The sequence below is a fragment of the Sprattus sprattus genome (genome assembly GCF_963457725.1).
Source record: "Sprattus sprattus genome assembly, chromosome: 14".
Taxonomy (NCBI): domain Eukaryota; kingdom Metazoa; phylum Chordata; class Actinopteri; order Clupeiformes; family Clupeidae; genus Sprattus; species Sprattus sprattus.
Window position 1 is genome coordinate 8144859 of NC_137912.1, and position 12868 is coordinate 8157726.

A 12868-nucleotide genomic window follows, 5' to 3' on the forward strand; every position below is an offset into this window, starting at 1 on the left:
TGGCTGAGTCCCTGCTAGAAGTGTCCTCTGACAAGCGTTCTCCTTGCTCAGTCAGAAGTGTGAAAAGTGCAAACGCTGAAGGAAAGGCTTAGTGGAGTTGGCGAACACTGCATTAGTCTTACTTGACACCAATTAGCTTTGCAGGGGCCACCAGTCAACAGTGCTTGTGGCTGCATTTTCCAAGCGACGGAGAGAAAAAGTCTAATAGGTCGCTTTTTCCCCCTCTTTCCTCGTTTCATCTGAGGGTTTCTTTGACAGCTCCCCAAAACTGTAGATGTTTCTGTGACCTTTCAAACTTTCAGGTGATAATCCTGTATTTTACAATCTCTCAGGTGATAATCCGGTATTTTACAGCGACAGAAGATCTTATCTTATCCATTCGGTCCCGTCTTAAACAAAAATATGAACCAATCCTCAGCCAACACAAACATGTTAGGGGGGGAAGACAGCCTGGCATTCAACCAAACAATCAAGCAAAGGCATCAACAGCTTTTCCAAGTTAAGGAAACAGAATGTGATAAGAAATACAAACAGAATCGGACAGGCTGGGCGACAGCTGGAAAAAGATTCAGGGCTTATGGAAGGATCGCTTCAGTTTTTCCTTTCAAATTAGAAATGCCCTCGCTTTCTTCCCTTCGCCCCAAAATATTAAATAAGAACTTCTTCATAAAAGAAAGGGACACAAACTATTGAGTCAAATAATTACTTTGCATGCCCCAGTGGCTGTGGGTTCCCTTATAGACAGTTTGTAAAGTGAGGGGGAAGTTTCTCACAGTGGCCTAGGCCTCTCGCCTGAAACTGCATTATTAATTAGAGGCAGAAAGATTTTTTTTTTTTTCCTAATCTTTAAGTCATTAACCACAGCACTAAAAGAAAGACTCCTGGCACCGAATCGTGGTGAGCAAGCACTCAGGTTTAAAGAGGGTACGGTAACTCATGCATACAATATCATAGTAGGCAAAGCCCCCCCCCCCCCCCCCCCCCCCCCCCACACACACACACACACACACACACACACACACCTCACCCTCGCTAAAGGCTGAGGAAATGCCTCGTGTCCAGATCAATAATCTACAACTGCATCAGCGTACCACACCACAGGCTTTTAATTACAGCCTTACGGTGCATATCGACTATTCCGCTGCAAAATGCATCACCTTCCCTCTTTCCGCAGCTTATGGGTGTTTTGTTTTCAATAGTTTACCCGAGTGCTGCATATAAAACACACAACTAAATTAGCCAGGTATTTAGGCTAACACACAGGCAGATGATATGAAAAAGTGAAAGTGAAAGTCCTCTCTATGGCAGAGGTGGTATAGACACACACACTCTGAAATTCACCTCTGCATTTAACCCATCCAGGGAAGTGACACACACACACAGTGAAGTGTGGTTACACACTAACCCGGGGCAGTGAGCTGCCATTGGCAGAGCCCGGGGAGCAGTGATCGGGGTTAGGTGGATAACAAGTTGTTGGAAATAAAACAATTGATATATAACTATATATAAACTAAAGAGTCTTTCGTAAACCACATGGTTCCTTTGTTAACGTCCTGGCACACGGTCAAAAAACTGTTGCCTTCCTCAGCCACGCCCAGATGCTCTGGCTGCTTTCTTTTAAGGCCTTTCCCCCTTGGGCTCCACCTTCAGCCTCAGGTGTCCTGTAGATAGGGGTAAAAACACCTACGGCCATAGTGTCACTCATCCATTCTTACACACACACAATTTGGCTCTTACAGGTTGAACAAATATTTCAGACATCGTTGCAGTACAACCAAGGACCCAATACCTTCTCTCCCAGACCATCACCTGTTTATGACAAATCAATGGATTTCATTGGACAAAAGCGTTTCTAGATTAATTTAAATAATGAATGAGTGGCCCAACTTCTTGACACATCGCAATTGCTCAAATGGCTGTGCCAGCTTCCCAAGATGCTTTGGGCCACTGTCAATGACAAAATAAATGGTATCCGTACTAAGTGCTGGAATAATCGACACCCACCATTAAAAAAGTTGGACAAGGAGTCGTTTGAAAGGAGTCCTTTGAGCTGCGTTTGATCATGACGAAATTGAATATAGTGAGAGAGGACAAATGGGGGGAGAACAAAATGTACAAGGGCACAAAGATGTGAGTGTTAAATAGACAACTAGGCAACACAATCGAAGACAGGCCAGCCAGAGACTCAGGGAGAAAAAAACATCTTGCCAATATCTGTAACAGGGATGGAACGAGGACAGAACACACATGTATACACACAGAAAACTCCTCTCACTACCTTGGAAGTTGCCGACAAAGAGGTAGAGAGAAAGAGAGAGAGATAAAGGGAAAGAGAGAGAGAGAGAGAGAGAGAAATAGAGAGAGAGAGAAGCAGAGAACTTGGGGGAATAGAGTCACTACATACCCTGGAAGTTTCCGACGGAGAGGCAGAGCCAGGTGAGAGAGAGATAAAGAGAGGGGGAGAGAGAGAGAGAGCGAGAGAGAAAGAAGCAGAGACCATGGGGGAATAGAGTCCCTACATACCCTGGAAGTTGCCGACGGAGAGGTAGAGCCAGGTGAGAGCTGGGATGAAGAGCAGGGCGAGGGTGAAGGCCAGGAACCTCCTGCGCCCACGACACAGTCCCAGCATCCTCTGGGGTGGGCGAAGAGGATGGAATCAGGAGGTGGAGCAAACCTCTAGGTGTCTATGTGGGTAGTAGCTGCTGGCAAGGGTAGTGCATGGCACAGTCTGGGGCAGGAATAAGGGAGAGAAAGAATAATGCAAGATTAAAACATTTGAACAGGAAAGGAACGATTACACCCCTTTTATAGACTTAAGTTAAAACAAAGGAAACATGATCATATTTTAAAACTATAGTATTAGTAGAGACTCAACTAACCAAGGAACTTCACAGTGAATTTGTCTGGAGTGCCACCCGTGGTGAAGATACAGCATCTAAAATATATTCGTAGAGAGTGAGCAAGAGAGAGATGGAGAGATAGAGAGGCAGAGAGAGAGAGAGAGACAGACACAGAGCAAGAGAGAGAGAGAGAGAGAGAGAGAGAGAGAGAGAGAGAGAGAGAGAGAGAGAGATCAGTCAACACAACCATGATCAATCTGTACACTTCCAGGATATTTCTTTTCATGGTAGACACACTGTTTACATCTAACAAATCAAAACATGTCAACCAATCTGGCAGTGATCCACAAAAATAACAAAGAAAGTGACAGTTGTTTCACAACAAGCAAAAAGCAAAACCATGACTTTCTAAGGCTTCCCTCGAACCATGAAGCCATTCCAATTTATAGCCCTTCTTGTTTACTTAGAAACACATATCTGTTTAGGAAAACAACCCTCTCCTTTAAACTGTATAACTGTAAAAATCTAAACGTAACCTGTGATTTATTGCTTTATATATCATTGCCTGTGCCGTTGTAACAAATGCTGTCTAAGCAAAACAAAACCCAGGTCTGCTCATTAACCGAACAATTTTCATGATTCCAGCTTTTGAACAGGCCACAGAAACGATTTCGCTCAAACAATGAAAAACCTTTGCTTTGAGTTTGACAGCAAACACTCCGTAACACTCAATGTTTTTCACTCTTTTAATGGGTTCTCCTGGTGCTTTAACAATTCATGAAGGACATGAACCAAATCTTTTGAAAAACAACACACTGATACAGGGACAGCATTCGCCTCTTCCATTCTAATGGTTTGGACGCAACCTTCAGATTGATTTTGGAACCCGCAAATGAGGAATACCACTTAAGTGCATCCAGTAACACAGCGATGCATTAGACTGATAAATTAAGCGCAGAAGAAGGCCTCTTAAGTGGGAACGGACTGATTTCTGATGACCCACCACTTTGTTTGGAGGAGCACTTCAGCAGCCATGGAAAGCAGACAGCTCAAAAGCCTCATTATGGGCGATATTAATAAATTCACTATCCGTTACAACAGCGTTTTTGCAATTAGCTGTTTGACCCCAGTCGATTTTTACTCCTCAACCCAAGAAAAAACCAAATCGAAGGTAGAAAAGCTTTTTTTTAATGGCTGGCACCAACTAAGAAGGCAAAAAGACGCAATCCCACTACAAATAATAATCAAAGTGCAACAAAGAACCAAGGTGTGGCACGGTGGCTCAGGTGGTTGCACTGCTTGCACTGGCGCCTCACAGCAAGAAGGTTGTGGGTTCAATTCCCGCATGGGGCGCTGTTGGCTCTGGAGGGCAGGTCCTCCTCAGACCTTCAGTGCCCAGGTGGGCTATCTCCCGGGCCTTTCTGTGTGGAGTTTGCATGTTCTTCCCGTGTTCACAAGGGGTTTCCTCCACTAAGAACCCCTGCATGCAAAAATAACAGAACACACGTCCATCCCTGACCAAAGATGGACAGTTCACTTCACCTGGTCCCCGGGCGCTACAGGCTGCCCACTGCTCCTGGGTGGTCCTTGAGGAAGGAAGGTCCAAGATGGGAAAATGCAGAAACTAAATTCACTGCAACCTCAGGCCTGCCTGCGTGTGTGCGTGCGTGTGTGTGTGTGTGTGTGTGTGTGTGTGTGTGTGTGTGTGTGTGTGTGTGTGTGTGTGTGTGTGTGTGTGTGTGTGTGTGTGTGTGTGTGTGTGTGTCCTGTGTCGCCTCCATATATATATGCATATGTGTGTTCCAGGGTGTCGTGTGTGCCATTAAAAACTTAACAAACGTCTTAATTAATTAAAAAGGGTTTGCAAAGATACAAGAGTGTTTATTTCTTGTTTGGGGAAGCGAATTGAATGCCACTCTAATCAAAAGGTGCTTTTTAATCCTCGTTTACCATTGGGGTACCCAGCAAGCTGCTAAACTGAGGCTAAATTAGGTCAACCTGAGATGGCAGGTGAAAGGATCCAAACGCGTACCCCCCACCCCACTACCCCCTGTCAAGGTTCTCTCTGCTGCAGCTACGACCTCCGCTTTCTCCGCTGCAGCTTCGACCTCCGCTTTCTCCACACACACGCTCACCTCAACAGGAGGCCACGCCAGCTCCAGGATCTCCTGCATTATTCAGTTATTCAGTCCATCTACTTGATGTTGTGCTCCACAAAAACAGCTTAGTTTGTGAACATGAACGTGGAAGGCCAAAGACCAGAGAGAATGGAAAAAAAGGTCAGAAACCTGATGGCTACTGCTGGCATGTATGAATGTCACCTGACTGTCATACGAAGAAACAAAATCCTGAGGCTGAAGATAGAGCAACCACTCCGAGTCACTAACATAAAAAAGGGTCCGAAATATATTAAAAAAGAATAAGACTGAAGAGACCATCAAAAACACTGAAATACACACAAGCTCTGTGTAAACAGATCGAAACGCTCAGTCAAATTTCCACCTGCCAGTCAAGTAATACCAACCAACGCTGTCTGCTTTACTGTTTGTTAAAGGAAAGTGTGTTGAGTGTGTGTGTGTGTGTGTGTGTGTGTGTGTGTGAGAGACAGAAAGAAAGAAAGAAAGAAAGAGAGAACACATCAGAGAAAGACAATCCACACAGTAAGTGCTCAATAAAGGTAAGGCCATTTCAATAAACACTCACACCAATGGGCATTTTTAAATGCTCTCAGCCGCTCAACCAGAGCAGAGAAATGGCACTCCACGCCCAGGACGACTCTACAGTATATCTCAGCATGTTGACACTAAAACGATCAGCGATCATGACTACATCCCCAGTCTATTGGTCTCCAGAGCCCATAGGGGGGAAAGCATTGGGAAGTTTAAGCAAATTGATATCTGTGCTAAATTTAGAGTCCATAGACACACAGAAACGGAACAAGGTGGTGCACCACACCGTAGGAATAACTGTGTGATGTAGTTGCACGTGCATATGGGGTTTTGGAGTTTTTGCATTCAGGTGAGTGACAATGTTTAACCCACTATTGAAGTCTATGGCAAGAAAAAAAAAGGCAAAAAATGACTTGCATACATATAGTTAACCCATGATGATTATAACAAATGATTATAAATAGTAAACTTCCATGACATTCTGTTATCTATTCCATATCTCGCATGAAAAATCACCTCCCTCACAGCCACGTCCACCCCAAATTCTTGCTGAACTCAGAGGGTGTTTCTGTGCCGACTGTAGTCTAACGTGACAGTGCGCTATGGTTAAGAATTATGGTGGGCTTGGTGGGGGGAAAAAATGCCCCTGAAAGTCACAAGCATGACCCTGAGGTTTGAAATGTGGAAGCAGAAAATGCCCTGATTGTGGATCCTGTTTCCCTACATCATTTGATGATTTATTTGCAGTACATTCTGCCATATCTTCCAGATAAACTGCACAGGGCGGACAGTGTGTAAATCTGCACTATTTTAGTCTTTTTTTGAAAACCTCCGATTACTTAAAAAGTTTGAAAGTACTTCTGTGAAATACATTTTTGTAATAAGTGGATGGCTTCATTACATTCTTTTCAATTTCTATACACATGTTGGAAAGAATGTGCATAAATGTTGGTTTAAATACCCCAAAGTGCAAAATGGCCCTGTGATACAAAAGCACTTTCATTTCTTTGACTTTTTACTAATGCGGAGAGAAAGATTAAATAATGCTGCAGTCTCCTGCTGCTTGCAGGGCTACCATGTACTGTTCGTCTTGTTTATGTGTATATTTTATGTGTGTGTGTGTGTGTGTATGTATGTGTGTGTGTGTGTGTGTGTGTGTGTGTGTGTATGTCTGTGTATGTGTGTGTATGCGTGTTTATGTGTGTTTATGTGTGTTTATGTGTCTGTATGTATGTATGTGTGCATGTGTGTCTATGTGTGTGTGTGGGGAGGGGTTGTGTGCCTTCAACAGGCTCCTCATAGTCTGGATCGGTGGCCACAGCTACTGTCAGCTCACAAACAAGACCCTTATTTCTGACAGGGGTGGTGGTCCATATCCTAACATACTCACATGCCTACAATCTTGTGTGCATACACACACGCACACGCACACGCACACACACACACACACAGACACACACACACACACAAACACGCACGCACACGCACGTACCAAAAACTTTTACTCAAAATAAATCTAAATGTAACAACAGTTTAGTTTCTTTTCTCCATCTCTTTCACACACACACACACACGCTTTCTCTTTTACACACACACTCCCACACACACACAAAGCTGGAGCTGTGTGAACTGCAAGTGCATTTGAGGGTGCGTGTGGGTTTCTGGGGCTGGTCTTGCCATTGGGGACAGATACCATTTCTCCGGATGACACAGGCAGCGTTACTGTCCCAATCCATTTACAAGAGCCCTGTCTGCTTCACTTCATGTCAACACTATCCCCTGTCGAAACAGGCCAGGGCCGGATTTTCCAAAAAAACCTGACCCTATCACAGATGAACACAACACAGACAGGAAACACAGACAGGAAATAAGACAACTGTCTTTATCACAACAACAATGAGGCCGTGAGAGACACTGGGGTCTTTGGGTTCGTTTTCTGAGAAACATGCATAGTGATCATGTATTTGCCATCACTGTGATGGTAGCCATTCAAGCACTGTGTCCTTGAAACACTTCAGGTGTCATTTCACTAAACTTCCAGAGCTCAATCACGTCTTTCCTTTTGACATGAATACCTGGTCTGCTAAATAAAACCAGACATCCCATTTGCAGCTAAATTTCCTGAAATGAAATTAGTCTGTCAACATCAGTTAACAATGATTAGAAAAACATGGATGGCTTGTGGACAGCTAATGACAAGTCTGTCAGGTTTTTAAGACTGCTTTTATCAACCCTCTTCCCCAGTCCCAATTCTTGTGGCTGATTTCTCTATATTTACAAAATTTCTCATGTAAATTGCTACTTGCAAGAAACACTTGTAAAATCAACCGGATAAACGCTGGCAAGGGGTAATGCATCTTCCAGTAAGAAGCTGTGTGGGGATTCATGTTTATGCAAGAGACAATCCATGATTAAGTGCTTGGAAATACTCTCTCACCTTTAAATGGTCATTTTGTGGAATGGATTGGGTCAAGCTTAGCTCATTACAAGATGAGGAAAAGTCTGCTAAATTGAAATGGTGCTTAGCTATCTCTCTTCCACACGGCCATAAATCTGGAGCCGAAAAAAAGTGCAAAAGCAGGAGTAAATTCATTACGGAGGAGGAGACGGGATGGGAAAGAGATGGATGTCGGAGTCGTCCTCTCTCCAAACCTGCTTGGTCCGCAGTATGGGCTCCGAGCGAGGCAGGCTGGCTCAGGTAGGATGCTTAACGGCCCTCCTGTCGCCGTTGCCCGTGCCAAAGCTGAAGCCCGCTGCAGACTAGCTGACTGGGCACCTCAAGGTAGGAGACACGCCCACGTTGGCAAATGGAAACTTCCGAAAAAAAAAAAAAAAAACATGCTCAATAAGTTCCGGCAAACATCCGCAGGTCTGGCCGGCTACTGGGGAACAATGAGTTGCTTAAAGCGGTATTCCCCTTTTGCCTGACGCACACAGTAAAGGCGTTGATGGAGCTGTTTCTGTATGGAGCAGCAGACTTGCTTGGGAGCATTGCTCACCCACTGCACCACGTGAGGGCTGTGCAGACACTAGGCCTGGCCAGGCCTCCATCTGCTGAAGACTGTTGAGATAGGAAAAGTGATTATTTGGTTCTTGTTTGCTACTTTTATGCATCAAAAAGGCCAGCTGCACAGATGACAGGATTATAACTGAGAATCCAGAAGCTTATGGCAAGAACTGGAACAACTTGACAAACTTTGCGAGTCTGATTTGATGAGGAGCATAACGGGAAAACAGCCATCTCCACTTTGAATTATTGCCGGAGTCTGTTATAATGTAAATTGTGCAATACATAACGAACAAAGACAGAAAGTAGCTGGGGCTTTCGAGTAGGTCTGCGTCTTTAGGGTTTCTGCATGGAGGCCAAAAGGATTCAGGGATTTCCTGGGTTTCCTGTGGTGCTGAAGGGAAAGTTTCCTGACAATGACTGATAATGTTTACAGTCAGCATGAGATATGCCAAGCAGTGCCTTTAAAGTGCTTTTATGTTGACGGAGATGTTGGGGTCAGGAGTTTTTATAGCTTACACAAAGATTGAATTTTAATGGGTATTCGGCACACACACCAACCTACACACGGCCCCACACAAACACAAATAAAAACACACACACACACACACACACACACACACACACAGACGTGGACACATCGCACACACACCACTGGAATAGAGGAATGTCTCCAACTTCTCAAAGTTACTGCAGTGGCAAAAGGTATTAAGGGAGGTGAGAGTGAATTTAACACCAAATCCATCTTTTGAGAAAACCTCTGATGTTTTTGAAGGGTTAGTAGCACTGGAGCCCTTAATTAAGATAAAAGAGTGATGTGTGTGTGTGTCAGTGTGTGTCTGAGAACATCTTCGCCTGCACCTTTTCTGTGCATATGTAGCTGCATATTTGTGTGCACCTATGAGTATGTGTGTGTGTGTTTCCATGCAACTCCATGTGTATGCCCGTGTGCATGCCAGTGTGTGAGTAATCATGCATGTATTGCACACGTGTCATGTACATTTCCCCATAATCGAATCCATTATTCGTAACAGTGGCTGAAGCACGACCCATAACCGAACATTCTGACAACTCATGAATTCAATTCCTCTCATCCCTCAGAGGTTTGGTAATGACATAAGGGCCAGCGTGGAAAGACTATGTTTGGTATTCTGTCCATCTAAATTTAGCACCTACCTTCAACGGTCGGAACTGACGTGAACTCGTACGAACATAACCGGAGCATGCGCGTTTAATTTCAACGCAAACTAAATTTAAAATCCATAAGGGCCGCTCACGCGTTACCCATCAGCCTCCTTTCATGACGGGGCAGCAGAGTGCCTCAGACCTGCCCTCGTGCAGCACCCGGAGGGAAGCGTGCTAAATTTAAAACATTAGCCCATGGCGACGCGCACTGACAGCTGGGTCCTCGTTGTCCCCTTTTCCAGTGGAAACGTTCACAATACGCAAGTGTTGGAAAATGGGGTAGGGGGTTGGGAGTTGGGGCTGAGGGTCCTTAATGAAACTGGGTTTCCTTTTAGATCAAGTGGAGTCCAGGTCCACGCATGTGCCCCTGTGCTGCCTACAAGACGGCCCCGTGATGCCATATTGCGGCTGTCACTTCGGGTTTGATCCCGGGTGCATCCTTCACTTTGAGCAATTGCCACAGGTCATTGCTCCCCTGTGAGGCGGAAAGCTAAGAAACGGAATGGGGAAACCCTTTGCCCTTCATGGGAGAGAAAGGGCACCAACAAGCACTGGATCTTCTTGTCTGTTACTTGTCAGCACTGATTTAAGGCAGAGAGGCTTTTTGCTTTTCGACATGAAATGAGACCAGGCACTGGTGGAAAGCAGCTGCCACTTAAAGCTGTGTTTTGCAAAATGCACTCGACAAAGAGTCTAAGCGCTTCCAGAGAGCGTGGGGGGGGGGGGGGGGGGAGGCTTCCATAGAGCGCGGGCGTGGGGGGGGGGCTTCCAGAGAGCAGTGGTAAGGATATAAGGGAGGGAGATAAAGGATGAGAAGCTCAGAGGTGAAGAAGAGTCATTCCTCAATCCACCTGCAGCCAAACTCTCTCCACGATAGTCAGAAGGAGCCAAAGGTTACGACGGAACCCAATTACACAGGGAAGAACACTGGGGTTTATTTTTCAAGAGAGGGTGAGAACGGAGCACCGCTTGACCAAAAATAAATGCAGGAAAAAAAAAGTTCGAAATTAAAAGAGTAGATGGAGTTAATTTCGTCTCACGTTATCTTACCTCAGACTGATGTTAACATGCGGCTTGCGAAGTGTTTATTTTGAGAAGTAGGTAGGAGGCTGCATGGCTTTGTGAGTGGGAGCTCCACATTAGAAGGGCAGGGTTGGCGTCTCGCTCCAAGCAGAGGGTCCTTGCTAAGCCGCAGTTAATAGTTTGCTGGAGAACACCCACCGCCTGCCAGAGGTCATCATGAAATATGCATGCCATTTTCAGGGAAAAGATGAATTTCGACCTCTATGGCAATTCAAACCAATTAATACAGCCTGGCAACCAATCCCTCCTACCTCTACCCATCACCCCCCCACACACACCCCCAGTCCCCCTCAGCACACTTCCAAAGTCCTCAAAACTAGGCCGCCTCGTTAATTTCAGAGAGATGGGATGACGTTTTGTCGCCATGGCGACAGTCCCAGCTGGCAGAGCTCGCTCAAAGCACAACGTTTTGACACCTGAGGTTCCACCCAGGCATCCGCCGTCCGCTTTTAATCCAGAGTACGGAGCGACAGTGCCAGCCCATTCCCCTTGCTTTATTTCACCTGCAATGGTGTAAATACAGTGAGAACTACCCTCTGGGTGATGATAGGGAACTTTCAGATGTTGCCCTGGTTAAGATCCCCCTCCAGTGCCACAATATGAAAAGATAATGTCCGCCCCAACCCCCCCCCCGCACAACCACTCCCCCAATGTTTACAAAGGGCTCAGGGACGAGGCTCACTGTTTATAGTCAAAAGGGACGAGGGCCCGTGCCGATCCAAAAGGGTAATTAATCAAGGCCTCTTTTTGGTGTCGACGGAACAGGAGTAATAAAAACAGCCCGTGGAAACATTCATCATTGTTTGGCTCCTATCTCTTCCTTGCCCGCTTGCTCACTCACTCTCTCATTTCTCTTTTCCTCTTTCTCTCAGTTGATCTCATCCTCTTCCCTTGCTGTTCTCTCGCTCATCTTGTTTTGCTCTCTCACTCTCTACCTCTCTCTGTCTGTCTCTCTCTTTCTGTCTCTCTCTCTCTCTCTCTCTCTTTCTCTCTCCCTCCCTCACCTCTTGTGCAAATTCATGTCCGTCCCTCTCCATCCCTACCTCTCTCTGTCTCTTTCTTTCTTTCTTTCTTTCTTTCTTTCTTTCTATCTCTCTCCCTCCCTCCCTCCCTCGCCTCTTGTGCAAATTCATCTCTGTCCATTTCCCTCTTTCCCCTTCTCTCTTTTTCTCTCTCCTCCTCCCTTCAGCATTAGTGCAGGCAAGCCTGGAGCTTTTGGCCTGGCACTACACACCACCAAATGTTCTAGCACACTAGTCATTAGCGCAGCCATTTCTAAATTTGCCACTCTCAGAAGGAAATATGAGGATGTTTATTTATGAGTTCTGCAGAAGGGGGATTTATCCCTAGAGATGAGCATCCATTTTTCATGATGAAGGTCGTTCCAGCATGCAAGACAGAGGAGAGAGTAAGAAAGTCTGAGAAAAAGAGGAAAAGCAGAGGGAGAGACAGACAGAGGGGAGAGTAGGGGACAGAGAGAATAGTAAGGGAGGTGAAAAGAAGGGAGCTTCTTTAGAGTGATTCTCTTGGGCTTATTGAGAAAATGAAAGACCTCCAGGCATCCTGCCGGTGATCGCTTTAACCGAGATGCCGCCCTCAATCAATATGCAAAATCAATGCATTATACTTCGTGATGCCATGAACATGAACATAAACAACAAGCCGGCATGAAAAACCTCATACAGTAGCATAAGTCATAATGGAGGAATCTGAAATTTCAACGGCACTCTATTCTATTCTATTCTATTTATCTTTTCCGAAACCTTGCTTTCTTTGCTCCTGAGGAACAGAAAGTTGAAACACCACTGTCACGCTCCGAAACTTTCTGCAATTCCGAGACACCCACCCCCAGCTTTTTTGCTTGACGACTGTGAATAGCGAGCATGCCAACTTCTCGTTAATCCACTGGCTTTGAATTGTTTTTCCAATACCTTCGCAACAACCACAACAAAAAAAAAACTTGCAATTGAGTCCCTGTTTAATCCCCCATAATGAAAAATCTGAGCAATTTTTTTTCTTCATTTTTTTTAAAAAGAGGGACCATTCCAGGGATTCTTTTTTGTCTGTGTACGCTATCGTTACAC

General features: G+C 45.2%; 1 protein-coding gene across 1 annotated transcript in view; it reads right to left on the minus strand.

Annotated features, from left to right (window-relative positions):
• The window catches only part of LOC308375039 (xylosyl- and glucuronyltransferase LARGE1), a 68244-nt gene that overhangs the window by 48437 nt on the left and 6939 nt on the right, over window positions 1-12868 (minus strand). The window contains exons 2-3 of the mRNA XM_080851072.1: window positions 2880-2935; window positions 2524-2728 (exon numbers count right to left, since the gene is read on the minus strand). Of these exons, the coding sequence (XP_080707198.1) occupies window positions 2524-2629 (106 nt within the window). The 5' untranslated portion in view covers window positions 2630-2728; window positions 2880-2935. The remainder of the gene's footprint in view (window positions 1-2523; window positions 2729-2879; window positions 2936-12868) is intronic.